Here is a 27,202-nt window from a genome sequence, read left to right on the forward strand (position 1 = left end):
GCCTTTAGAAGTCTCTGTTATTAGAAGATGCCTAAATTTGAGTTCTGGGAGCACAAGAGAATCACATTGGATGCTTTTTGGTCAGGAAGGCAAAATTTAAAAAACACAAGGGAAGTCTGGAAATGAGATTGGCCAATATTTACTCTTTTTGCTGAGACACGATCCTGGCATGTGCAGAGAAATGCTACAGATAAGGAAAAGATGGGTCTGTTTCCTGATGCTTGCGATATTTGAATTTTGTGAATTCCTGTATGAAACATCCTGATCCAGGATTCAAATCTCCACTTGGCCACAAGGCCACAACCTTGGGCTAGTCAGTGCCTGGCCTAACCTACCTCACAGGGTTGTTGTGGAGATTAAAGGAGGAAAGGGAGAACCAGGTAATAATAATAATATTATCATAATTTATTATTTATACCCCACCCATCTGGCTGGGCTTCTCCAGCCACTCTGGGTGGCTTCCAACACAATATTAAAATACAGTAATGCATCAAATATTAAAAGCTTCCCTAAACAGGGCTGCCTTCAGATGTTTTCTAAAAGCTTGGTAGTTGTTGTTCTCTTTGACATCTAGTGGGAGAGCGTTCCACAGGGCGGGCGCCACTACCAAGAAGGCCCTCTGCCTGTTTCCCTGTAACTTGAATAATAATAGTTCAAAAAATTGGGATATAAATGCAGTAACCAATTAAATAAAATACCCTTAGCTAGCCACTGAAGTCCACTCTGTTCTGCGCTGCCCCACTGCACGAGCAGCTCCTGACACATCATTCATAAAAACTGGCCTAAGCTAAAAACGGCACATATGGAGAGAAAGGAGTTCAAAAACGCAGGCAAATGTTTTGCACACATCCCGTCTGGGCTTCTCTGGAAGGCAGGTGTAGAAATCTAATAATGTACTGCTCTTATTTATAAAAGTACAGGCATTACCACTACCACCACCACTCACACATGACCACGTATACGGGCAGCGCCGGGAAATAAGCAAATAATTTCATTCAAACCCAGAAATGGCGGGAGAGAGCTGGAGTGTCCCTGTGACTTGTGAGGAGACCCAAAGAGGACATCACTGAGCGCAGAGGAAGCCCCTAAGAGACCGGAGGTGCAGTGGCGCTTTGTTTCAGCTGCTCAGCCTCCTCAGGTAACAGCTGATGCACAGACAAGTGCAGCCACGTCCTCCATTTTGATTTTGATTGGGGATAGATATTTTGATCTGGATTGGGGATAGAGTAGGAGAGAGAGAGATGGAGAGAAAGGGTGGGGGGGGCTTTTCAGAGCATGCTCCTCACTTTACGTGATTTCAATTATGTGTGCGGGAGCCCGGAATGTAACCCCCTATAAGTGGGGGGTGGAGACGACGCTTCTATTTATCTAAAATTATCAGGGCAGTGCAGGGCAATGTGCACACAATAAAAGACGTTTAGAAGCCGTCCGAAACAATGACTGGCCCATCAAGGAAGTCTGAAACAGCTGCAAAGACCTGCCAGGTCTTCAGGATCCAGGAGTATCAAAGAATGGGACAAATTTACATTATTATTGAAAGACCACTGTAAACATTTGAACTCTTTGGCAGGTTTTAAATAACGCTTGCAATGTTACACAGACTTTGGATACAATGGAGGATTGGAAATTGGATGGACTTATAATACGTAGTTTAAAAAGTTACTTAAAGAACCCACGGAGGGGAGGAGGGAAGTCTTGAGATTCGCGTGACCTTAGTGATCAAGATGGGGTATCAAGGCTCAGGCAGCTGCTACAGGGAAACCTGGATCCAGGGCGTTCAGGACTCCGTATTATCAACCATAGCTGTCAACCGTCCCTTATTTGGTGGGAAACTCCCTTATCCCAGCGCCGTGTCCCACTGCTGTCCCGGATTTATGATGTCCCTTAAATTTCCTGGGTTTCATGCTCACCCGGCTCGGGAGACAAGCAGCGGCTCGGGGTCCTCCACCAGAGAGCGTGCACACACGAGCTGCCTCAGGGGCATGTCGTGAGGAGACGGGTGGCGGCTGGCGGGCAAGCAGCCCTTCTCTTGCGAGACTTCCGCCATGCTGCCACGGGAAGCCAGAGGCGGCTGAGGAGGCAGCCTGAGGGAGGAGGAAGAGGAGGAGATGGGGAGGGACGCAGAAGGGCGGTGCTTCAGCGACCACCGCGTCACCGCAACCGCCTCATGCCAGGCTTGCAGGTGAGAGTCTCTCTTCCTCCCTTCCTCTCTCTCAGGCGGGGAAGGGCCGATGGAACTCCTCGCGCCAGGACGACGGCAGCCCCGACGTGCATAAGCTAAGCAAAATCCCTTATTTTGGCTGCTGATCCCTTATTTTCAAGGCTGCTGGTCCCTTATTTTCAAATCTGTAAGTTGACAGCTATGGTTATCAACACAACATTTCTGAACACGTAGAATGGAAAACTTGAGGTGTAACAGAAGCCTAGACTTTTTAAATGTTTCGTTACTATCCCCCTTTTGCTCCTATGCAGATTTTGGGCAAAATGTGAATCTCTAACCATTCCCCCCCTTCCTGCTTTCTTCACCCCAATTGCCACAATCGCCCCGCACCAATCTCACCTCAGACATCCTGACGTGTTCTTGAAGACAGTTGTCCACTCGGCGTCTCGAGGCTTCGAGTCTTCGTTTGGCTCGTTCTCCCAACCGGAATGGGGGATGATCACTTCGTTGGTCAGGGTCTGTAGACCGTGGTTAATGATCACCATTTTGAGGGGCTCGTAGGAGGACAGGTTCCAGAGGGTGCCTTGAAGAAGAGAAAATGGCAGTGGAGAGTCATGGGAACCTGTGTTGCTAAGTGGCTGTGAAGAATATTGTTCAAGCGCAATCTGGTTCAAGCTTTACAGCGAAACCAAAACTGTGTTTCAACTGACTATGGTTTGTAACAGCAAACCATGGTTTCTTGGGACTGCTGCCTTTCTGATCTTTTAACCATTGGTTTGCGGCCGTCTTACCTGTGCCAACAGCACTGCATAAATGTAAGTATCCAGGCAGGTGTTCAGTAGAGCTGGCAGATACCTGGCTTTCAACATTGCAATACACTAGCTAAACATCGCAATATAATGATACACAGTGGTACCTTGGTTCTCAAACGTCTTGGTACTCAAACAACTTGGAACCTAAACACTGCAAACCTGGAAGTAAGTGTTTCGGTTTGCGAACTTTTCTCGGAAGCCAAATGTGCTCCATTTTGAGTTTTACGCTTCCATTTTGAGTGTTATGCTGAGGTCTGTCTGTTTCTGCTATTTTGCGTTTTTGTTTTTGCGGCTCTTTTTTGTGAGTGTGAGGAACCTGTTTCACCTACTGATTGATTGATTGATTGATTGATTGATTGTGTGACTGCAGTACATTGTTTATTGCTTTCATTTTATGGGCAATGGTCTCAAATTCATGTTAAATTGCTGTTTTAGGGGTTGTTTTAAAAAGTCTGGAACAGATTAATCCATTTTGCATTACTTTCTATGAGAAAGCACACCTCGGTTTTGGAACGCTTTGGTTTTGGAACGGACTTCTGGAACAGATTAAGTTTGAGAACAAAGGTACCACTGTATCACAATGTCTGAAATAAGGATGTAGAGTCATTGGCTAACTGACTTCACAGTTTTTCCCACATTGTGATTTTTGCATAGCACATACACACACACCGTGATTAGTGATATATTGCCAGGCCAAAAATGATGAAACCGATACCACAATATGAACTTCAAACCAGTTTTGCACAATATATTGATATATTGCCCAGCCCTAGCGTTCAGCCCCTTGAGCAGAGGTGGAGAACCTTTCTCATCCTGATGGCTACATACCATTCCGGTCAATCGTGACAGTGGTGGGCAAGGCCAAGAGCAAAAGTAGGCGGAGCAACACATGTAAATTTTGCCTTTATAAAATAGGCTAGCTTCTGCACACAGCTCTCTCTGTCCTCTACCCAGGCAAGCAAGAGGCATTACAGTGGTGCCTCGCAAGACGAAAAGAATCCGTTCTGTGATTCTCTTCGTCTAGCGGTTTTTTCGTCTTGCGAAGCAAGCCCATTGAAGGATTAGCGGATTAGCGCTATTAGCGGCTTTTAGCGGCTTATCGGCTGATCGGATCAGCTGATAAGTGGCTTAGCGGCTTAGAAAAAGGGGGGGAGGGGGAAAAACCAGCAGGAACTCGCAAGACATTGTCATCTTGCAAAGCAAGCCCATAGGAAATTCGTTTTGCGAAGCACCTCCAAAACGGAAAACTCTTTCGTCTAGCGAGTTTTCCGTCTTGCGAGGCATTCGTCTTGCGGGGCACCACTGTATTGGAGTGCAAGGACAATTTCCAGGCAGGCCAAAGCAACAGCAACCCGCTCCAGGAGGGCTACAAAGCAGTGTTGGTGAGGAGTGTGGCCTGGGGAGAATCCCAAGGGCCACACAGAAAGGCATAGAGGGCTGCATTTGGCCCTGGAGCCAAGTTTCCCTACCCCTGCTCTTAAGAGTTGACAACGTTAATTCACAAAACAATGAAAACAAATCTACAGTAAACTGAAGTCTGGGTTGAAGGTGCTTAGAACTACAGTTATACCTCACGTTACGTTTGCTTCAGGTTGTGCGTTTTCAAGTTGTGTCCCACGGTGACCCGGAAGTAACGGAATGGGTTACTTCCGGCTTTCTCCGCTCGCGCATGCGCAGACGCGCAAAATGACGTCACGTGCATGCGCAGAAGCAGCGAATTGCGACCCGTGCACGCGCAGACACGGGTTGCGTTCTTTTCAGGTTGTGAACGGGCCTCCGGAACGGATCCCATTCACAACCAGAGGTACCACTGTAGTGAGTTCTGAAATTCATCCCCACCCCTCTCATCCCCTCTCCCCTCGCCCTCTTCCAAATGTTATGGGGAAGGACCATTTCTTAATGGTGCAACATCTATATTGCACAAAGAAGATTACAGGTTCAAGTTCTGGCGCCTCCAGGTAGGGCAGGGAGAGACATTGGAGGGCTGCTGCCAATCAGTGTAGACAATACTGGACTAGATAGGCCACAATGGACTGACTTGGGATAAGGCAGCTTCCGATGTTCCCTTCTTCGGTTTTTGATGACCTTCCTGTTTATTTGCATCTCATTCCACGACTGGGATGCTCAATCTGCATGTGTGATTTATCCCAGCCATATAAGGCAATAAATTTGAATGCATAGGTCTGTAAATCTGTGTTTATTCCTGCTGTAAATAAGCAAAGAAATGCCCATCAGTTTTCTCTAAGCTTATAGGGGGAAATAAAAGACCAACTAAGTTAGTTCTTGGTATGAGCTTTCGTGTGCAAGCACACTTCTTCAGATACCTTTTTTTTTTTTTTGACTATGGCAGACCAACACGGCTACCTATCTACTACTTATAGGGGGACTGAAAGGTGTAAATATCAAGAAGCTGTAATGCACACCAACTTTGGGTAGGCCTGTCTCTGTCCTGTTCTTTTTTAGGACAGACAATAAATTTCTTTCCAATAGCACCTTAAAGACCAACTAAGTTAGTTCTTGGTATGAGCTTTTGTGTGCATGCACACTTCTTCAGATACACTTCTTCAGATATCTGAAGAAGTGTGCATGCACACGAAAGCTCATACCAAGAACTAACTTAGTTGGTCTTTAAGGTGCTATTGGAAGGATTTTTTTTATTTTGAATAAATTTCTTGTCAAGCTACCTGACTTGTTTGCCTTCTGCAGGTCTGAGCCAGGGCTGGTTCTCCAGAGGTTGTTCGATTCCAACTCCCATCCGCCCCAGCCAGCGTGGCCAGGAGCCTGATGTGATAGGAGTTGTAGTTCAACAACTTCTGGAGAGGGCCACAGGTTAGCCACCCCAGTCTAAGCCACCAATGACAACTGGCTTGTGTTTTCATAGGATTGTTTCATGTTGTTTTACCTTATTTATTGCTCGCCACCTTAGGCATCATTGCGTGGAAAGACTGGAAGAACCCAGTGCCGAGGCCTTGTGGCGGTTCCCTCGCTACGAGAAGCCAAGTTACAGGGCCTTCTCAGTAGTGGCACCTGCCCTGTGGAGCACCCTCCCACCAGATGTCAAAGAGAAAAATAACTACCAGACTTTTAGAAGGCATCTCAAGGCAGTCCTGTTTAGGGAAGCTTTTAATGTTTAATAGACTATTGTATTTTCATATTCTGTTGGAAGCCGCCCAGAGTGGCTGGGGAAACCCAGCCAGATGGGCGGGGTATAAATAACAAATTATTATTATTATTATATCAGGGTGAGGAACCTCCAGCCTGTGGGCCAACTTTGTCTTGACATGAGTCCCAGTTTGGTCCATGAGGCTGTTTTCCCCGAACCGCCCCCACCTGCCCCAGACCTGACACTGGATATGATCAGGTGTGGATCAGGAAGACACACGGCTGGATTGGCCATGCTGAGAACTTGATTGCCCAGCAATCCCTGCAGAAACCAGACTTGAAGTCAGCTGCTTGGCCAGGTTCTCCATGGGGCACTTGACCCTCAGCCAATCTTTGCTCGGGTTAGGTGGGAGTTGGGGGCGTGCGGTGTGCCAAATGTCACTCCCCTCGGTGATGACACCCAGGGCAACCCACCCCCCACTTGCTCCGCCCCTGCCAAAACCTGCAGTACAAGGTACGGGCTCCACCTCAACCTCCATAGCTAATGGAAGCTGGTTCTGGTTCACCCACACCAGCAACTCAGCCTCCAGAGTTGTTACAACTCATGTCCAGTCCTGTTTTTGTGTGTGTGCGCGCGCGTTTGTGTCTCATTGTTTCATCACCATCTTTATTTGCGTTGCCATGTGTACAGTCATACCTCGGGTTACAGACGCTTCAGGTTGTGTTTTTCCGGGTTACGGACCGCAGAAACCCGGAAGTACTTCCGGGTTTCGGTGGTTGTGCATGTGCAGAAGCGCTAAATTGAGCTTTGCGCATGCGCAGAAGCGGCGAATTGCAACCCGCGTGTGCGCAGATGCGCCGCTCCGGGTTGCAAATGCGCTGGTTGTGAACGTGCGTTCTGCATGGATCACGTTCGCAACCCAAGCGTAGACCAACACTTTGCCTCTGAAGAGTGTTTTGCCTATGCATAACATTGATCTGAGTATTAAAGATTTGGGCAGAAACCACCAACTGAGTTCGAGTTCTTCATTCCAGGACATCAACGGTGCTTCAGAGCACAGCTCAGGGCAATTCACTAGCCCTATGTGGTGCTTTGAAGACGATCATCACCTGACGTCATTGCGGCATCAGGTGACTGAAATTTGGCCCCACCCACCTGTCACCTTTGACTCATGAGTGGTAGAGAAGAAAGGATCTGGCCCACTGGCCAGAACTGGCTCCCAACCCCTTATTAAATACATAAATAAATACACACCTAATCTACATTTCTCGTTGCAGATCCTGGGCTATACTTTGCTCCCAGATCGCCATTTAATTATTTGTTGTTGCTTGGAATCGAGATTGCAAATGTAAACGCTTTAAACGCACTGCCTCCAGTGAGATTGGAGTAGGGAGGGAAAGCAAGAGAATTAGATGCTTGCGAGAGTCACACTCTCTCAGGCTTGGTTCCACCCCAGTAAAACAGCACAATAATAATAATCTACTTCCCAGAGTTACTGTCAGGATGGAGGAGGGAGAGACGGCAAAGTAATAATGCCAACCCTCCCCCAAAATTGCTATATAAATGCTAAGCAATACCCAAGAGCATCCCAAGTGGAAGCTCTCCATTTTGAAATCCCTCTTTTCTTTACTTAGCATGCTGCAGGGAGACCCAGACCCTGCAAAAAAAAAGAGAGCACGCTCTCAGCAGAATTATGTACCTGAGACCTAAGTGGCCAACTGGAAATTTAATAGGAGATGCCAGCTTGAAACTTCCTAGGGGCAGATCAGGCAGAAAGTAACCTTTCCAAAAAGCCTCACATTTCCCCAAAGCTAATACCAAGTCATTACTTGCCAGGTATTTTTGATTTTCAAAACAGCAATTCTCACGATTTTTGCCTACTAAACAGTTAAAATCAACTACAGTGGTACCTCGGTTTCCGAACGTCTTACAAGCCAAATGTTTCAATTTTGGAACGCCAACAACCCGGAAGTAAATGCTTCCATTTTCGAACGCGCCTCAGAAGTCGAACGGCTTCTGCTGAGTTTTTTTTCCAATTTTCTCCATTGAATTTTCAGACCACCCTTTGCGCCTCAGTTTTCGAGTTTTTCGGACCTCGAATGGTCTTCTGGAATGGATTACGTTTGAAAACCGAGGTACCACTGTACTGAAAACCTTCACAAAATAATAATAGTTGACGCCAAGTGAAAAAGCAGACCTAAACACACGTCAGCATTCTACATATTTGGATAGGCTTGCCTAAAGGCAAATGTTTTAAGCAAGCACCAAAAAAGACTATAGAGAAGGCACCTCCCTGATGTTGATAGGAAGGGAATTCCAGTGTGTGAGTGCTACCACTTTCGATTAAATACACAATGTTGTTGTTTAGTCGCTTAGTCGTGTCCGACTCTTCGTGACCCCCTGGACCAGAGCACACCAGGCACTCCTGTCTTCCACTGCCTCCCGCAAAATGCACCATAGACAAAGTTAAAGCTAAACAGACCCCTGACCATTAAGTCCAGTTGCGGACGACTCTGGGGTTGCGGCACTCATCTCGCTTTACTGGCCGAGGGAGCCGGCGTTTGCCCATAGATATCTTCCGGGTCATGTGGCCAGCATGACTAAGCCGCTTCAGGCAAATCAGAGCAGCACACGGAAACACCATTTACCTTCCTGCCGCAGCGGTACCTATTTATCTACTTGCACTTTGACGTGCTTTCGAACTGCTAGGTTGGCAGGAGCAGGGACCGAGCAACGGAAGCTCACCACCTCACGGGGATTCAAACCGCCAACCTTCTGACCAGCAAGCCTTAGGCTCAGTGGTTCAGCCATAGCTAGCTCCTTGTAATCCACGAGACTCTTAATCTCAGGGTTGTGGGTTTGAGCTCTACATGGGGCAAAAGATTCCTGTCCTCACGGTCCCTTCCAATTCTACAGTTCTATGATTCTATGCCTCAATGTGAATATGGCAGGCCTATTTTAAGGATCAATATTCTGTGAGGACACCAGAAATAATTACGGCAGATTATGCAATGTTGGGATTGGTATGCCAGGAAACCAGTCAAGCCTACAACCTGCCTGAACCAGTAGGGAAAGAAAACTGGTTGGACCAAGCTGATACTTACCATATTTTTCGCTCTATAGGACGCACCCAACCATAGGACGCAACTTGTTTTAGAGTGGGAGGACAAGAAAAAAAATTCTCCCCCTCTCTGCTCAGCGCCCCTTCAGCGAAGCGGCAGGAGAAACGGAGCCCTTTCCATTTCTCCTCCCGTTTCGCTGAAGGGGCGCTGTGCAGAGAGGGGGAGATTTTTTTTTCTTGTTCCCCCCCTCTAAAACAAGGTGCGTTCTGTGCATTCAAGGTGCATTCACCCAAAGCCTCCAGAGCGCAGCAGGAGTTCCCGCTGCGCTCTGGAGGCTTCAGGCGGCTACCTTGGAAGCCTGGAGAACGAGAGAGGTCAGTGCGCACTGACCCCTCTCACTCTCCAGGCTTCAGCGAAAGCAATGCGAAGCCTTGGGAGCGTGGACAGAGCGCTCCCTTTGCGCTTTGGAGGCTTCGCGTTGCTATCGCTGAAGCCAAGGAGCCTGCATTCGCTCCACAGGAAAAAGTGCTCCTAGCAAAAAATATGGTATGTCAAGGGTCAGGGACCTCCAGCCCTCCAGATTTTGCTGGACTCCAACTCTGCATGCTCAGGGACAATGGGAGCTGCGACTCCAACATCATTTGCTGGGCCAAAGGTTCCCTGGAATCTATAATCGGTACCCTTGTCGCTACTTGTCTGTGGCTTCACACACGTCCCAAGGGCATCTGCTTTTAGGCTGCAATCCTTTTAGGGCCATTCTTAGGTAGGCAGCATGTGCCAGCAGGAATTTTATCTCCCAGCTCCCCAGCGCTTAAGTGGCACTTCAGCTATAGCCCAACAGACCCAGATGACTAACAGATCTTTGGTGATATAAAACATTCCTCCCTGCAAAGTGACCTCCGAAAGGGGCTCCCTTAAATTTAGCTGAGCCAAACAGCTTTGGCGTATCCAGGTTGGGATTCTGCTTGTGGCCTTCTTTGGGGTAAGAAAAAGTTAAAGGACCCCTGGATGGTTAAGTCAAGTCAAATGCGACTATGGGGTTGCAGGGCTCATCTCACCTTTCAGGCCAAGGGAACCGGCGTTTGTCCACAGACAGCTTTTCAGGTCATGTGGCCAGCAGGACTAAACTGCTTCTGGCACAACAGAACACCGTGATGGAAACCAGAGTGCATGGAAATGCTGTTTACCTTCCTGCCAGAGTGGTACCTATTTATCTACTTGCACTGGTATGCTTTCAAACTGCTAGTTTGGCAGGAGCTGGAACAGAGCAACGGGAGCTCACCATCGTCACGTGGATTTGAACCGCCGACCTTCTGATCAGCAAGCCCAGAGGCTCAGTGGTTTAGACCAGAGTGCCACCCACATCCCTTTACCTGCTTTGGGGTATAGGATACAGTGTCTAGGTGTACATTTCCAGGGGGGCAGTTTGCTGCACATTAGCTCTGCTCAGTGCACATCTTGAAAGCCACATAGGGTGGCTGAGAGTGGCTAGTAGGAAAAGGGTAAGCAAGATCAGTGCTGAACTTGCCTCCTACTTAGCCGGACATTATAGTCCGGGTGTGGGGAACCCATGGCCCTCTGGAGGTTGTTGAACTACAACTCCCATCATTCCTACCCAGTAGCCATGCTTGCTATGGCTAATGGGAGTTGTAGTTCAGCAACACCTGGAGGCCCAAATGTTCCCTACTCTGGCTTTGCTTTACGTGGTTCTAGATGCCCTGTTTATTGAACATTCACTCCAATTTGTCTGCAGGGCGGTTCAATGACACTGGCTATTTTATGAACATTCACTCTTACACATTTGAGGAGAGGTTAGATGATGTGTCAAAGGAATAGTTATCCCACAAGTTGTAGTGTATTGGCCAATCACTTTCCTTGTTGCAAAGAGCCCAATATTTGGAGGAAGCGAGTTCACAGAATCATAGAATTGTAGAGTTGTAGGAATCCCAGCTGAACAGATGAAGAAGAAGAAGAGGAGGAGTTTGGATTTGATATCCCGCTTTATCACTACCCGAAGGAGTCTCAAAGCGGCTAACATTCTCCTTTCCCTTCCTCCCCCACAACAAACACTCTGTGAGGTGAGTGGGGCTGAGAGACTACAAAAAAGTGTGACTGGCCCAAGGTCACCCAGCAGCTGCATATGGAGGAGCAGAGACGCGAACCCGGTTCCCCAGATTACGAGTCCACCGCTCTTAACCACTACACCACACTGGCTCCAATGGCATCCAACAGATGGGTTGGCTGAGCGAGACCTCCAGATCCACCTTAATCGCAGAACCTGGATCTGCCAATATGTGACTGGATCCCTGGTGAGAATCTGAGGGGAGCATTTTGGCAATTGGGGGGGGGCAGTGGGATTCATAAGGGTTCAAACCGGTGAATTTGCCAGCAGCCATAACCACAGTGCTCACGGCGTGTAGAGTTTCCTGGGAAGAGGGACTTAATGTTAAACCACTCTGGGTAGCTTTGGGTGGGTGGGTAGGAACAGGGTTCTCCTAGCAACTGTCACCACCCATAACAAACTACAACTCCCAGAATTCCTTGGAGGAGAAGCTGCTTCACGTGATACCATAATGCTTGAAATGTATAGTGCAAATGTGGCCACAATCGCTTTTTCTCTAAACTAAGGAGTTGCAAATAGAGGGCAGCCTTTTGCCAAGTGGGACACACAAACACCCTACTTCCTGGCTCCAATAATCTAAACTTCCTGACTCCAATAATCAGCTGTAACCTGCCCTTTCCTCTGCGTTGCTCTAACCTGCTGCCAAGAGTCTTTTGCTACTTACTGCCAGCAGGGACGTTAATCACTGTATTTATTTCCTTGAATCACTTCACTCACTACACTGCAGCTTATGTCCACACAAGGCACAGCAGTAATTATAGTAATATGGATTTTTTTATAAAAAAAATGCAAGTCACTTTAGCATTTAAACAAATTAATATAATAGAAATAAAAAGGAATAAATTAGCTCCTGACGGCTAGCCATTGAGAACAAGAAAATGAGTAATTAATCCAGAATCCATTACCAGCTGAAGGGTTTTGTTTTGTTTTTCCCTAAGCACGGTGATCCCAGTCAACGAGCCAATATTTTGGGTATTTTCACAGAACATACTATTTTCTGCTATGAAGCATTTATTTATATAGCAGCCAAACAGTGTAAAGCCAATTCCTTTAAAACTAGAAGGTCTGCAATCTGTGCAGCAAGGGTGATGTGAATTTGAGCATGAGAAATCTTGTCAAAGGCCCTCAAGCGCCAGGAACAAGCGGGTCTGCAATAAAATGTTGCAGGGCATCCTTCGTGTTGGGTTTCCAGGGGTAGCGAAACTGATCTGGCCAGATCTGTATCTTCCCTCTTCCTCAGGTAATACCATCAGGACTTCAAAGCACCGCACACGACTTACAGAGGGCCTTGACTATGCTGATTTTTTTTTATGTGGTTTATTTATGGTTTATGACTTTTGTAATTATGCAAATCTTGTCATGTTGTAAGCCGCCTTGAGCAGTGTTTTTTAACTGTGGAGAGGCGGCATACAAAAAAAATGATGGTGATGATGATGATGATGCAGAATGAAACACAAGCTTGCGATTCTAGGATGCTTCACAAAAATACCATCTCACCAGTTAGGAATGGGTTTTAGTGTTATGAGAGAGGGAGACAAACTTTTCACTTTCCATGCCACGCATAATTTTAAATACTTCTACCGTGTCAACTCTTATTCTCCTTTTCTCTAAACCAGGGTTTCCCAAACTTGGGTCTCCAGCTGCTTTTGGACTACAACTCCCATCATCTCTAGCTAGCAGGACCAGTGGTCAGGGATGATGGGAACTGCAGTCCCAAAGCAGCTGGAGGCTAGGTTTGGGAAACCCTGCACTAAACTAATATCCCAAGCGTTGCAACTTGTCCTCCTAGAGGGGGTTGCTCCATCCCCTTGTCACTGGGGTGGGGGGCTGCAAAAACAAAAAACCTGCAACGCACCCTAAAAAGCAAACTCCATGCAACATCCCTGCTGAAATAATTTTAACCACCGACATCTCCCCTCTACAGAAAAGAGGGCTCTTCTGGTAGAATGTTCTCTTGGCTGTGCCTTGCAGAGGAGGCATTTTCCTACCCTGCTTAAACATTATCTTGATCATACATATTAGTTTTTGCAGAGATGTGCCAAAGGGCTTTCTCCCCCCCCCCTTTCCTTTTTTTTCTTTTTCACACACCATTCGGGACATCTTCTTTTGATTTCTTCGCAAACTTGCCGTCCCAGTTGGCAGAAGATTTCCAGCTCGACACATTTTCAAATCAGCTATTGTAAACATGAAACACTGGCTTCTGTAATAAGGTTTATTCTTTTCAAAGAAGATTACGGTTACTCTGCACGGTTGAGAAAGGAGAAGACGCCGTATTAAGTTCTCTGTGTGCAAACAATTAAATTTGCAGGCCCCGTGGCCAGGGGCTTGTTCAAAGAATTCATTTCCAAGGTTTGGAGCTTTTTTAATAAATAAAAAAAAAATGGGCTGGGGGCTCAGAACAATGACAACCACTTATTTTTTGGAATCTAACCTGGATTATTTCCCCCTCCCTGGAGGATAACTTGACACCTCCCAGGATTCTTTTGGGGAAGCCATGGCTTCTTAAAGTGGTTTTAAATGTATTATGTGGAAGTGGATACAGGAGAACCTTTGCCATTTTCTTTGGGGAGGGGGACATAGTTTGTGAAGGGTGCTGAGAGTTGTTAAGAGACCACTTGTTCCTCTCCTACAGCTACAGTTCCTAGAGTGGTTTAACAGTCGATTCCTCTTCGCATGGAACTCTGAGAATTGTAGGTCTGGAAGGAGAATACAGTGGTACCTCGGGTTAAGAACTTAATTCGTTCCGGAGGTCGGTACTTAACCTGAAACTGTTCTTAACCTGAGGTACCACTTTAGCTAATGGGGCCTCCTGCTGCTGCCGCGCCGCCACCACACGATTTATGTTCTCATCCTGAAGCAAAGTTCTTAATCTTGTGGGTTAGCAGAGTCTCTAACCTGAAGCGTCTGTAACCTGAAGCACCTGTAACCTGAGGTACCACTGTAGGGGCCTCCTAACAATTCTCAGCAAGCTTAAAAATGACAGTTCCTAGGACTGTCAAGGTGGTATCTGGGGTGGCCTATCCTCTTTTGCCAACTGAGGCAAAACGGGAAGCTTTTGCCACCCCAACGCCAGCCCTCCACCAAGGTCCTGCATACTGGCAGACCCTCTAAGTAACCCTATTTTCCAGGGATGTCCTTGATTTAGAGATTTCTGATTTGATCCCGGAATGTCCCACTTTTCCTTAGGAGGTCCCTATTTTCACTGAAGAAATGTTGGAGGGTATGGAGTGATCCAACCCCCAAAGCTATCTGAAGGTAATCCTATGTAGGGAAGGGTGTTTTTTTAAAAACCATTTAATGTTTAATTATGTCTTCACATGCCGTATTTTTCGCTCCATAAGACGCACCTGACCATAAGACGCACCTAGTTTTTAGAGGAGGCAAATGCCCAACGCAAAAATCCTGAGGATCCATGTGGATTGGTGCTTTGTAACCACGTTTTTGCGCCATTGCGGCCCCACGAAACAGTGGATGCATGAGGGTTTTTTTTGGTGCAGGCTGTAGCCATGGACATGCTATGTGATCTGATGGTGAATTTGGGGTGACCCAGTGCAAAAATCCTGAGGATCCATGTGCTATTACCTCCCCCCCTCCCAGGCAGCCTCCTTTATCTCTAGAGTCCCTTATCTCCCTCCCGATCGCTGTTATAGCTGTTGGAAGCTGCCCAGACTGCTGGGGCAACCCAACAAGATGTATGGGATATAAATAGTAAAATTTATCATTATGGAATGGGATGTCTCAGTTTTCATTAGAGAAATGTTGGAGGTTATGAACTGGGATCATGCAGCTGTGGCTTCCAAGTTCTGGTGAGTTCTTGCAAGAGGTCCACAAGATCTCGCCCGAAGCCACAGCCTCTCCCTCCTTGCTTCTCTGGCGGCAGTGGCAGGAGAAGTGAGGAGAAGCGATGGCAGTGGTGAGACCTCACAGTCTTTGTGAGATCTCACGAGAGTTCTGCGAGTTCTCGTGAGATCTCACCAGAAGCCACTGCTTCTCCTCGCTTCTCCGGCGGCAGTAGGGTGGGTGAAGCACCTTCAGGGGTAACCACCCTCATGAGATTTCGCAGCCCAAGGCAGCCTCCTCAGTCCACCTCATAGGCCAGCCGGCCCTGAGTAATAATAATAATAATAATAATAATAATAATAATAATAATAATAATAATAATAATTTATTTATACCCCGTCCATCTGGCTGAGTTTCCCAGCCACTCTGGGCAGCTCCCAATCAAGCGTTAAAAACAGTACAGCATTACATATTAATGAATGTCAGGTAGTTGTTTATCTCTTTGACATCTGATGGGAGGGTGTTCCACAGGGTGGGCACCACTACCGAGAAGGCTCTCTGTCTGGTTCCCTGTAGCCTCACTTCTTGCAATGAGGGAACTGCCAGAAGGCCCTTGGCGCTGGATCTCAGTCTCCGGGCTGAAGGATGGGGGTGGAGACGCTCCTTCAGGTATACAGGACCGAGGCCGTTTAGGGCTTTAAAGGTCAGCACCAACACTTTGAATTGTGCTCGGAAACGTACTGGGAGCCAATGCAGATCTCTCAGAACCGGTGTTATGTGGTTCCGGCGACCACTCCCAGTCACCAGTCTAGCTGCCACATTCTGGATTAATTGCAGTTTCCGGGTCACCTTCAAAGGTAGCCCCACGTAGAGTGTGTTGCAGTAGTCCAAGCAGGAGATAACTAGAGCATGCATCACTCTGGCGAGACAGTTCGCGGGCCGGTAGGGTCTCAGCCTGCGTACCAGGTGGAGCTGGTAGACAGCCGCCCTGGACTAAGAGTTAACCTGCGCCTCCATGGACAGCTGTGAGTCCAAAATGACTCCCAGGCTGCGCACCTGGTCCTTCAGGGGCACAGTTACCCCATTCAGGACCAGGGAATCCCCCACACCAACCCGCTCCCTGTCCCCCAAAAGCAGTACTTCTGTCTTGTCAGGATTCAACCTCAATCTGTTGGCCGCCATCCATCCTCCAACCGCCTCCAGGCACTCACACAGGGCCTTCACCGCCTTCACTGGTTCTGATTTAAAGGAGAGGTAGAGCTGGGTGTTATCATAGTGCTTTAAATGAATGATGTGAATGTTGCCTAACTCTGACAGCAAGTTGGTCATGCAGCCATTCCTTGGGGGTGGGAGGAAATATAAAATACAGGAATCTTCCTCACCACCTCCAGTGGAAGCTCACACATCCCAAGTTGCAAGAGGTCAGGCAAGAAATCTGCTTCCAATGCAGTAGCCTCTTTGGAAACTAAAGACACAAAGCCCAGTTGTTAAAAATATATATATGCTGTGTAAACCCTGCTCTGCAGGTAAGGCGAGCTGGAATCAATTCTTTGCAGAAATGGAGTTTCTGGCCTACAAGATTAGGGATTTGTCTGGCAGAGAATACCAGACCCCGTGGCCACAGTACTGCAGCATTTTCAAATAATCCACACAAATTACATTGCGGTAAGTACCCAATGACGGAAAAGCTCGTTAAAAGCCCCTAACTTCTGCTTGCCTGTCCGAGCCACATAATAGAAGCCGCACATCCTGTATCTCTGATGGGGAACATTCGTTCTGCGCTGAGCCTTATCGCTCACGATAAAATAAGACCTTTCGCTGCCTTGCCGAATCACAACGTATTACTTCCCTTATCAGACCTGCCCTCATTCTTCTCCACACTGAGGATGAGAGAATGGTCTGCTGAAATAACGTTGCCCCCCCCCCCGAGTCCCAAGAGATCACATGCAAGTCACAGTATGGGGAGGGGGGCGAGGAGAACAGGGGAGAAAGCACAGTAAAATAAGAAGAAAAAGGATTGCTCAGTTTCAAGATGTGCCTAAATAAATACTGTGAGATTGCTGAAGCCAAGGCAGCTCCTACAACAACTCTAGATTTGGGGGCAGAAAGCAATGAAGCTCAATGCTGCCAGATTTAGGGCAGATTCGGGGCAAGTTCTTTATGCAGTTATACTGTGGAACTTTGCCAACAAAGATCCGTATAGTAAAAGCTATGGTTTTCCCAGTAGTGATGTATGGAAGTGAGAGCTGGACCATAAAAGAAGGCTGATCGCCGAAGAATTGATGCTTTTGAATTATGGTGCTGGAGGAGACTCTTGAGAGTCCCATGGACTGCAAGAAGATCAAACCTATCCATTCTGAAGGAAATCAGCCCTGAGTGCTCACTGGAAGGACAGATCCTGAAGCTGAGGCTCCAATACTTTGGCCACCGCATGAGAAGAGAAGACTCCCTGGAAAAGACCCTGATGTTGGGAAAGATGGAGGGCACAAGCAGAAGGGGACGACAGTGGACGAGATGGTTGGACAGTGTTCTTGAAGCTACCAGCATGAGTTTGACCAAACAGCGGGAGGCAGTAGAAGACAGAAGTGCCTGGCGTGCTCTGGTCCAGGGGGTCACGAAGAGTCGGACACGACTAAGCAACTAAACAACAACAACAACTGTGGAACTCACTCCCACAAGGCAGTGATGGCCACCAACATGGATTGCTTTAAAAGAGGATTGGATAAATTCATGGAGGATGGGGCTATCTATGGCTACCAGCCATGATGGCAATCTTCTGCCTCCATGGTCAGAGGCAGAAAGGTGAAATATACTCAGAGTCGCAAGGTGATTTCATGCTCTTTATTCAGCTCATAGTGGTGAGGAGGAATGAATGAAAGTCCCCTCACAGTATCTGCTTTATATACATTATTTACACAATGGGCACATGATTGGCTAATTCCGGAATTCTACTGTAAGCCAATCAGGTTGCGGATTCACTTCTATCTGGAGCAGGATTGGGTGGTTCCTGCCAACCAATCATACTGCTGCATTGTTCTAGGACCAATCAGACTGCTGCATTCTGAATCCTATTGTTCTTGGACCAATCAGACTGCTGCAGTTTGGATCCTATTCAACCCAGTACATAACAAATGCTTTCAGTTGCTGGAGGTCACAGGAGGGGAAAGAGCTCTTTTGCTCAGGTCCTGCTTGCAGGTTTCCCTCTAGGACATCTGCTTGGCCACTGTGAGAACAGGATGCTGGACTGTTAGTGAAATATACTCGGAGTCAAGAGTGGATTTCATGCTCTTTATTCAGCTCATAGCGGTGAGGAGGAATGGAAGTTCCCCCAGAATGTCTGCTTTATATACATTATTTATACAAGGGGCCCCACGTGATTGGCTAATTCTGGGATTCTCCTGTAGGCCAATCAGGTTGCAGATTCACTTCCACTTGGAGCTGGATTGGGTGGCTCCTGTGGACCAATCAGACTGCTGCATTCTGGAGCCTTTTGTTCTAGGACCAATCAGACTGCTGCCTTTTGCATCCTATTCAACTCAGTACATAACAGTTAGCATTTGTACTGTATTTGTTAGAAAATGCATTTTACAAAGCATAAAGTGCACTGGGGGAAAGAAAACCTACATAATGTAATGCAGCAGCTGCAAAATCTTGTGGCTCCAATTAAGGTCACAGAAACGCTGAACCATTGCTCTGTTGATGGGTTAACTCCCTTTAAAAGTGTGTGTGTGTGTGTGTGTGTGTGTTAGATAAGGAGGGGTGGAGGTTGGCGTTTGGATAGTTGTTTTGCCATTGTTTTGTTGAGCGTGCAGACTCCGAGAACACGTTACCCAGATGAGTTGGTGAGGACAGACAAAGGTATAATTTAGGGACTGCTTCAAAGGAGGAAGAAGAACCCTCTCTTGGGCTCAAGAGAGTGAAATGAATTGCACTGCTCTTAGGATGATACTGCTGGTTAATAGTTGCCATTCTGCAAGTAAAGAGTCATCTTCAAAGTCTTGTGTATGGAGTCTACTTTGAGGGTGAAACAGCTGTATCACTCTGCATGAATAGCCAACATGGACTTGATGGCCCATGGGCCTGATCCAGCTAATCTGGTCTTATGCGCTTAGTGCAAAATGTGGCACCCTTCTCCAGATCTGCTGTTTACTTTTTAAGCAGCCATGAATGCCTTTCCTGACAGCATGTCTAGCGTCTTCGTTCGTTTGGCCCCAATCCCGACAGAACATGTTCAGAGCACAAAATGAATTCATTAATCAAGATTCAAAGCCACTGCAGCCACCCCTTTCAACAGGGGAAAGGGCAAACTCAGACGTGATTCTGTCACTGCAGAGAAGCCTGATAACCATTTAACATTAAAATATTATCCATGCAGGTCAAATTATGGGCCAGCTTTTCCATTTCTGAATCTTAAAAAAACGGGGGCGAGGAAGGAAATGTGCATATTTCTGGGAAATTAGCTTCTCTGACAAATTACTACTGAAAAATAAATGGATTTCACTTTTTTTTTTTAAAAAAAAGGAAGAACCTTTTAAAATAAAAGTCTGCAAAATAATCCAAGACCTGAAGCAATCAATCCATTCAAGTTAAAAGAACATCTTATATACTAAATGCAAACTCAGTCCTCTGAGTGCTGGTCCTGATGCAGCCAAAATATCACCAAGAGAGAGGCACCAGCACACCTGGGGAAACAAAAATAACTTGGGGCGGGGGGATGGGACGGGGGGGGGGCGGCAGAAATCCAAAAGCACTGAGCATGCCCAGTGAGTGTCAAATGTTGGGTGAATAATGTGGGGGCAGGCAGGGAAGAGGCATAGGAGAGGGTCTGGCTGGCAGCCTGGGGACAACGTGAAGGAGTGCTAAGAACCCAAGGCACAGTTTGTAAACTGCTTTGACGGTTTGGTTGTTTTGTACCATAAAGCCGTATATAAATTTGATGAAATAAAATATGAAGAAAGCCCGCTGGATCCAGGCCAATGACCCCTTCAGTCCAGCATCCCTGCTCTCAAAGGGACCAACCTGATGCCTGTGGGAAACCTGCAAACAAGAGCTGAGACCACCTTGGAGGAAAGGTGGGGTAGAAATGTAATAGCAAACAAACAAATACAGTGGTGCCTCGCAAGACGAAATTAATTCGTTCCGCAAGTTTTTTCTTCTTGCGAGTTTTTCGTCTTGTGAAGCACGGTTTCCCATAGGAATGCATTGAAAATCAATCAATGCGTTCCTAGGGAGACCGTCCGGGGACAGAGGGGACCTGTTTTAAAGCAAGGGAAGGGGCAGCGGGGAGAATCGCTTCTCCCCGTTGCCGCCCCTTGGTTCAAAAGGGGTCCGGGGACAGAGGGGAAGGCGCGCGTGCGCCTTCCCCTCTGTCCGCGGAGATTGCGGGGCTGGCAACGGGGAGAAGTGATCTTCTCCCCGCCGCCCCTTGCTTCAAAAGAGGTCCGGGGTGCGGGGGCAAGCTTCGTTTTGTGAAGCAAGCCCATAGGGAAATTCGTCTTGCGAAGCAACTCGAAAACGAAAAAACCTTTCGTCTTGCGAGTTTTTCATCTCGTGAGGTGTTTGTCTTGCGGGGCACCACTGTAAACATGCTTTTGAAGTAGAGATCCTTGCCCCAGCCCAAAACTGTGCTGGAAGCGTTTTCATTGCTGATAGTTTTAAGATATTTTTTGTGCTCTCTCTCTCTCTCTCTCTCTCTCTCTCTCTCTCTCTCTCTCTGTGTGTGTGTGTGTGTGTGTGTGTTTAGGCTCCTTTGGGTGGAAGGATGAGATAGTGGTACCTCGGGTTAAGAACTTAATTCGTTCTGGAGGTCCGTTCTTAATAATAATAATAATAATAATAATAATAATAATAATAATAATAATAATTTATTTATACCCCACCCATCTGGCTGGGCTTCCCCAGCCACTCTGGGCGGCTTCCAACAAAATATTAAAATACCGTAATGCATCAAACATTAAAAGCTTCCCTGAACAGGTCCGCCTTCGGATGTCTTCTAAAAGTCTGGTAGTTGTTGTTCTCTTTGACATCTGGCGGGAGGGCGTTCCACAGGTTCTTCAGTGTTAACCTGAAACTGTTCTTAACCTGAGGCACCACTTTAGCTAATGGGGCCTCCTGCTGCCGCTGTGCCGCCGGAGCACGATTTCTGTTCTCATCCTGAAGCAAAGTTCTTAACCTGAAGCACTATTTCTGGGTCAGCGGAGTCTGTAACCTGAAGCGTATGTAACCTGAAGCGTCTGTAACCCAAGGTACCACTGTACGTCAGTAAATGACATGTCTGTCCCACATCGGTCTCTACAGCCACCGCAGGCGCTGCAACTATCCAATAGCTTGACCTCACCCCCCAAAGGCGCACTCCTCTGTTGTTTCCTAAGACAGACAGATGCCGACAACAACAGCAAGCAAATGATTAACCTCCTCCCAACCTTGCAGTTCGAAAACACGCCAGCGCAAGTAGATAAGTAGGTACCGCTGCGGCAGGAAGGTAAACGGTGTTTCCATGCGCTCTGGTTTCTGTCACGGTGTCCCATTGTGCCAGGAGTGGTTTAGTCCTGCTGGCCACATGACCCAGAAAGCTATCTGCGGACAAACACCAGCTCCCTCAGCCTGAAAGCAAGATGAGCGCCACAACCCTACAGTCGCCTTTGACTTGACTTAACCGCCAGCGGTTCTTTACCTTTTTACCTTACCTAAATGATTAATAAATCAAGGAATAAATTCAGACCAAGTGGTTGGCAGACCACGGTGGTCCCTACTTCCGCGGCAAACTCTGCAGACTGGTGCTGAAGGAAGCAAAAGCTTTCCATAAAAACAAACATATCCCCATAGGTACAAACAGAGGTGCTGACCTGTTATGAGCTCCCGAACTTCCATGTCATTCGTCTTCCGCAGCAACCGGATCAAAGCGGGGATCCCATCGCAGTTCTTTATCGCCACCTTGTTCTCATTATCCTTCCCGTAGGATATATTTCTGAGCGCCCCGCACGCCTTGCGGTGTACCTCGGGCTTGGGGTGGTCTAAGAGGCCCACCAAAATGGGAATGCCTTTGAGGTGCCTCACGTCCTTCTTGATTTTGTCATTCTCGTAGCACAAGTGCTGCAGATACGCTGCCGCGTTGGACTTGACCGGATCGATGGGGTGGCTGAGCATGGCAATGACTTCTGGGAGGTCGGGGTCCCGCCAGCGGGGGTCTTTGCGGATGCTGTCAATGGAAGGCGAGCGCTTGCCCAGGCGGTCAATGCTAGCCATGCTCCCCCGTTCGGGCTGCGCCAAGGGCGCCGCATAGCTGCCATGCAGATAGGGGATCCTCTCGTCGACGATCTCAGTCTCGATCGGGTCATCGTAACCCCTGCTAAGAGAAAGAGGGGGAGATATTAGAAGGTGTTCTGATTTTAAAACAAGAACCGTGCCTTTAAACAGGCTATGTTGGGAGCGTCATCCAGGAATGCTAAGCCAAACCCCACCCCATCCATATATTAGAGCAGCCTCTCTCAACCTGTGGGTCCCCAGATGTTGTTGAACTACAACTCCCATCACCCCTAGCTAGCAAGGCCAGAGCTCAGGGATGGTGGGAGTTGTAGTCCAACAACATCTGGGGAGCCACAGGTTGAGAACCGCTGTATAAGAAAGACCCTACCTAACCGCAGACTGTCTCGCAAGAGTGGTGCATGCTCTAGTTATCTCCCGCATGGATGACTGCAATGCGCTCTACGTGGGGCTACCTTTGAAGGTGACCCGGAAACTACAATTAATCCAGAATGTGGCAGCTAGACTGGTGACTGGGAGTGGCTGCCGAGACCATGTAACACCGGTCCTGAAAGACCTACATTGGCTCCCAGTACGTTTCCGAGCACAATTCAAAGTGTTGGTGCTGACCTTTAAAGCATTAAATGGCCTTGGCCCAGTATCCCTGAAGGAGCGTCTCCACTCCCATCGTTCAGCCCGGACACTGAGGCCCAGTGCCGAGGGCCTTCTGGCGGTTTCCTCCCTGCAAGAAGTGAGGTTACAGGGAACCAAGCAGAGGGCCTTCTCGGTAGTGGCACCCTCCCATCAGATGTCAAACAGATAAACATCTGATGGCAGGCCTATTTAGGGAAGTTTTTAATGTTTGATGTTTTATTGTGTTTTTAATATTCTGTTGGAAGCCGTCCAGAGTGACTCGGGAAACCCAGCCAGATGGGCAGGGTATAAATAATAAATTGACAGTGGAGATTGGAGGAATTGGTGGAAACACAATCTCTTGTGTTTGGTTCCTGCTTACATGCCTCCCATTGGGACATCTGGATGGTCACTGTGAGAACAGGGTGCTGGACTCGATGGGCCATTGGCCTGTTCCAGCGGACCTCTGGGTGTTTGTTGAAGTACAAGTCCCATCAGCCCCACCAAGCATGATGAATGGTGAGGAATGATGGGACTTGTAGTTCAAGAACGCCTGGAGGGCCTAACCCCCTAATTAACCCCTGGGTCATATAATCCAATCAGGGACTGAACCAAATTAAGAGGTTAGACTCTCAGGGTGACTAATCTTTTCAAATTAGCCTTTTTCGATGCCACAATTAATGCTCGTGTTATCAAACACTTCCACCGTACGATTATATTCAGCTGCTGGAGAAATCAATAAACAGAAATAGCCTGAAGAATTTGGGTAAGCATGGGAAAGCCAAAAAAGAAAAAAAGGGGGAGGAAAAAAACCAAGAGACCCTTTTATTGACGCACTTATTGGAATATGTATAATTCATTAGTTTTTAGGGCTGCAATTTACACTGTCTCAACAGCCATTATGTCTGCTTTTATGCAGGAGAGCTGTTTCCATTCTGCAGCATAAAGGAAGATAATAATGTTACATTCACATCAATATTTTTCCTTGTAAGAAGCAGGGATAATGAGCGCCTAAACGCCACTCACAGGTGCAGGGGTTTCCCTTCACCCTCTTTGTGCATGGTGCGAACAGGTGTTTCGCACTCGCTCCCGATGCTGTTGCCCTCAGCCCCAGGCAGAAGGGACCAGAACAGCCAGAGCTTCTGTCCTGATGACCCCCCAAACTGGGATGGAGACCTGTAGGCCCCCAGTTTTCTTTTTCAAAGGTGGCTCTCCAGGACACCCTGTCTGAGGCCTCGGCCTTGCCTGCACTCCAGCAGCTGCTACAAGCCACCCAAGGGAGGAGGCTGGCAGCGGTGGCCAGGGAGAGGCCATGGGGAGGCAACAGGATGCTCCTTCGCAGCTGCCGCTGTCGCTTGGGAGAAGCACCGGCTCATTCTCCTCCCAGAGCTCAGCAACAGCAGCACTGGTAGGGGAAATAGGGACATTCCGGGATCAGTTCAGATGCCAGGATGGCTTTTGTAATTCCAGGACTGTCCCCGGAAAATCAGGACACTTGCAGGGTATGCCACTGGTTCGAGCCCCTTAGAGAATCAACCAGAAGGCAGGCCAGTTGATGCAGGCTATAAGGTAAAAGGGTAAAGGACCCCTGGATGGTTAAGTCCAGTCAAAGGCGACTATGGGGTTGCGGCGCTCAGCTCGCTTTCAGGCCGAGGGAGCCGGCGTTTATCCACAGACAGCTTTCCGGGTCATGTGGCCAGCAGGACTAAACCACTTCTGGTGCAATGGGACACTGTGATGGAAGCCAGAGAGCATGAAAACGCCGTTTGCCTTCCTGCCACATCTACTTGCACTGGTGTGCTTTCGAAGTGCTAGGTTGGCAGAAGCTGGGACAGAGCAACGGGAGCTCACCCCGTTGTGCGGGTTTGAACCACCGACCTTCTGATCGCCAAGCCCAAGAGGCTCAGTGGTTTAGACCACAGCGCCACCCGCGTCCCTCCAATGCAGGCTACAGTCATACCTCAGGATGAATACGCTTCAGCTTAAATATTTTCAGGTTGCACTCCACGGCGACCTGGAAGTAACGAAGCATGTTACTTCTGGCTTTCGCTCGTGCATGTGCAGACACTCAAAATGACGTCACACGCATGCGCAGAAGCAGCAAAACATGACCTGTGCACGCACAGACGCATCTTACGTTCGCTTCAGGATGTGAACAGGACTCCGGAACGGATCCCATTCGCATCCCGAGGTACCACTGTATACCCAAGACCTAAGCCCAAACCCCTTACGGTTATAATCAATAAAGTTGTGGCTTAATTTGAACCAAAATAATGCCATTGCAAGTGCTTCCTGGATCTCGTATACTGTGCGGGGCGGTGGGCTCCGTGGTGCCTGGGCACCTAAATAGCTCTCCAGGGTTTCAGGCGTTGGGAACCTGCAGGGCAGCCCTAAAAAGAGATTGCAGGGAATGAGCATGGAGACTTCCCCACGCAAGACGGCTGCTCTAGCAGTGGCATTCCAGGCAGGGAACATCTGCACACTTCCCCCTAATGTATGCCTTTCAGTCCACATTAATTGGCTGGAGAACAGCCTTGCAAAATTTGGAGAAATGTGAATTTTGAAGGATGGCTGTGCGTATTGTTTGCGTATTGTTTCAAGGAATTGGGTAAGAGTCGCCTTTCAGTGCAAACCAAACCAAATTTCTCTCACTTCCCTACATGTAAACTATGAGCTATGTTGCTTTCCCATCCTCTGGTTAACTTCTGAACCTGGGAGGCACCAAAAACTAAAGTCTGATGAGAAGTCACATTCAAGGTTCAGCACATTACACAATGCCGAGGTTAAGGCACTCTTCACATGCTCAGAGGCACTGCCTATTTGTTCACGTCTTTCAGAATCCTTGGTGTTCAGAGAATGATTCTAGGGCTCTGTGGGCGTTCCTATTCCACTTCATTTCTTCTACAAAATGTATATGCTGCTCCTTAGAACAAAAGACCTCTAAGCAGTTTGCAATAGCCACTCCAAAAGATTAATCAAAGTTGCAAATAAAAAACTCAAAATGCTAAAAACAAGTGGCATAAAAATAAGTTAAAATACAATCAGTAATTTGAAGACAGATGTCAAAAAACCGCAAAAACTACAAGCTAAAATGGCATGCTTAGATAGGGTTGCCAGAACAAAAAAAAAAAAAAAAAAAAAAAAAAAACATTTTTAAGCAGGGTGCTAAAAACAATAGGTTCCTGCCTAATATCAATGGGAAGATTTCCAAAATATAGGTGCTGTTATACTAAAGGATCGCTTTCTTGCAAGTGCAGAAGGAACATTATGGGGCACTTGTAGAAGTGCCGTTTCTACAGTTCTATAGAAAACAAACAAACAAACAAGCAAACAACAAACACATACATTCTCTCTAACCCCTGTTTTTATACCTACCGATATCTTCTTTTGCCTATCCAGACACAACCTGGAGGAATCCGATAAGCTCGCAGGTTGGTTGTCATTGTCAAAAGAGAAGCAGCATATTGACAAGAGAAACCTTAGTCTTTGGAGTCAGAGGGACACTGGCTTGGAGTTCCTATAACTCACTCCACCACTATTAAACTGTGTCTAAGGCCTTCTTTGTTCGGACTTTGTCCCTTTCCAACCAAAGCCTCCGTCAATGAGCCCATTATTGCAAAACAAACAGGATTACAGACCCTGCCGCCATCCCATTAGCTCTTACAGCCACTAGCCTTCACAACGAGATTAACACTTTGGAAGCCTTTCCCAGGAAGCTACGGCACACAAGGAGCAACCCATAAGGATGTTCTCTGCTTCGAACAGCTTCCCCTTTCCAGATGCACAAATAGAATGAGAGTGGCCCACATGGAAAGGGGCCAGATGCTTTTAATGTGAATTTATGTGGGGTAACAGATGGATGGGTTATAAGTAGGCAACAACCCTCACCCGCTGCTTCCTGTGGTAGTGCTTTCTTGCATTTCTTTTGGTTTGATCTAAGTAGCAATGATGCTGGTTCGGTATGCAAACTTCCCTTCCGCTTGCATAATGCTTGCATACTTTACAAAGTGTGCATCTTTCCACCTGAGAGCCCCTTTCTAGCTTGGTGCCTCACGAAGGCCAGCAGAATCCTAGGCTGCAGGGACACAAGGAAATGCATTCCCCCAAGGCACCTGTTGTAAACAAAAATTGCCCTTTTCCCTTATGAGGTATCCAAGAGCCCATATAGAGTCCTTACATAGGTTCTCTATTGGTAGGAGAAAATAACAGAGGCCAACCAGAGAATATTGAGAAGCAAAGCAGCTAGTAAGCTTGATCTTTATTGATCTGTTGCAACAGGGTGCTCCC

General features: G+C 47.5%; 1 protein-coding gene and 1 long non-coding RNA gene across 14 annotated transcripts in view; one reads left to right on the top strand and one right to left on the bottom strand.

Moving 5' to 3' along the window:
- Positions 1-27,202, top strand: part of LOC309521177 — a 325,245-nt gene that overhangs the window by 133,663 nt on the left and 164,380 nt on the right. The gene's annotated exons all lie outside the window — the stretch shown is intronic.
- Positions 1-27,202, bottom strand: part of ARVCF (ARVCF delta catenin family member) — a 605,652-nt gene that overhangs the window by 122,125 nt on the left and 456,325 nt on the right. For 10 of the 13 annotated variants that reach the window (XM_082203073.1, XM_082203066.1, XM_082203061.1 and 7 more), the window contains 2 exons: positions 21,886-22,388; positions 2,561-2,744 (listed from right to left, as the gene is read on the bottom strand). In XM_082203073.1, coding sequence (XP_082059199.1) covers positions 2,561-2,744; positions 21,886-22,388 — 687 coding nt within the window. The remainder of the gene's footprint in view (positions 1-2,560; positions 2,745-21,885; positions 22,389-27,202) is intronic. The other 3 variants (XM_082203067.1, XM_082203069.1, XM_082203072.1) reach the window with 1 other exon arrangement.

This window comes from Podarcis vaucheri, assembly GCF_965113315.1.
Source record: "Podarcis vaucheri genome assembly, chromosome: 16".
In the NCBI taxonomy this organism is placed as follows: domain Eukaryota; kingdom Metazoa; phylum Chordata; class Lepidosauria; order Squamata; family Lacertidae; genus Podarcis; species Podarcis vaucheri.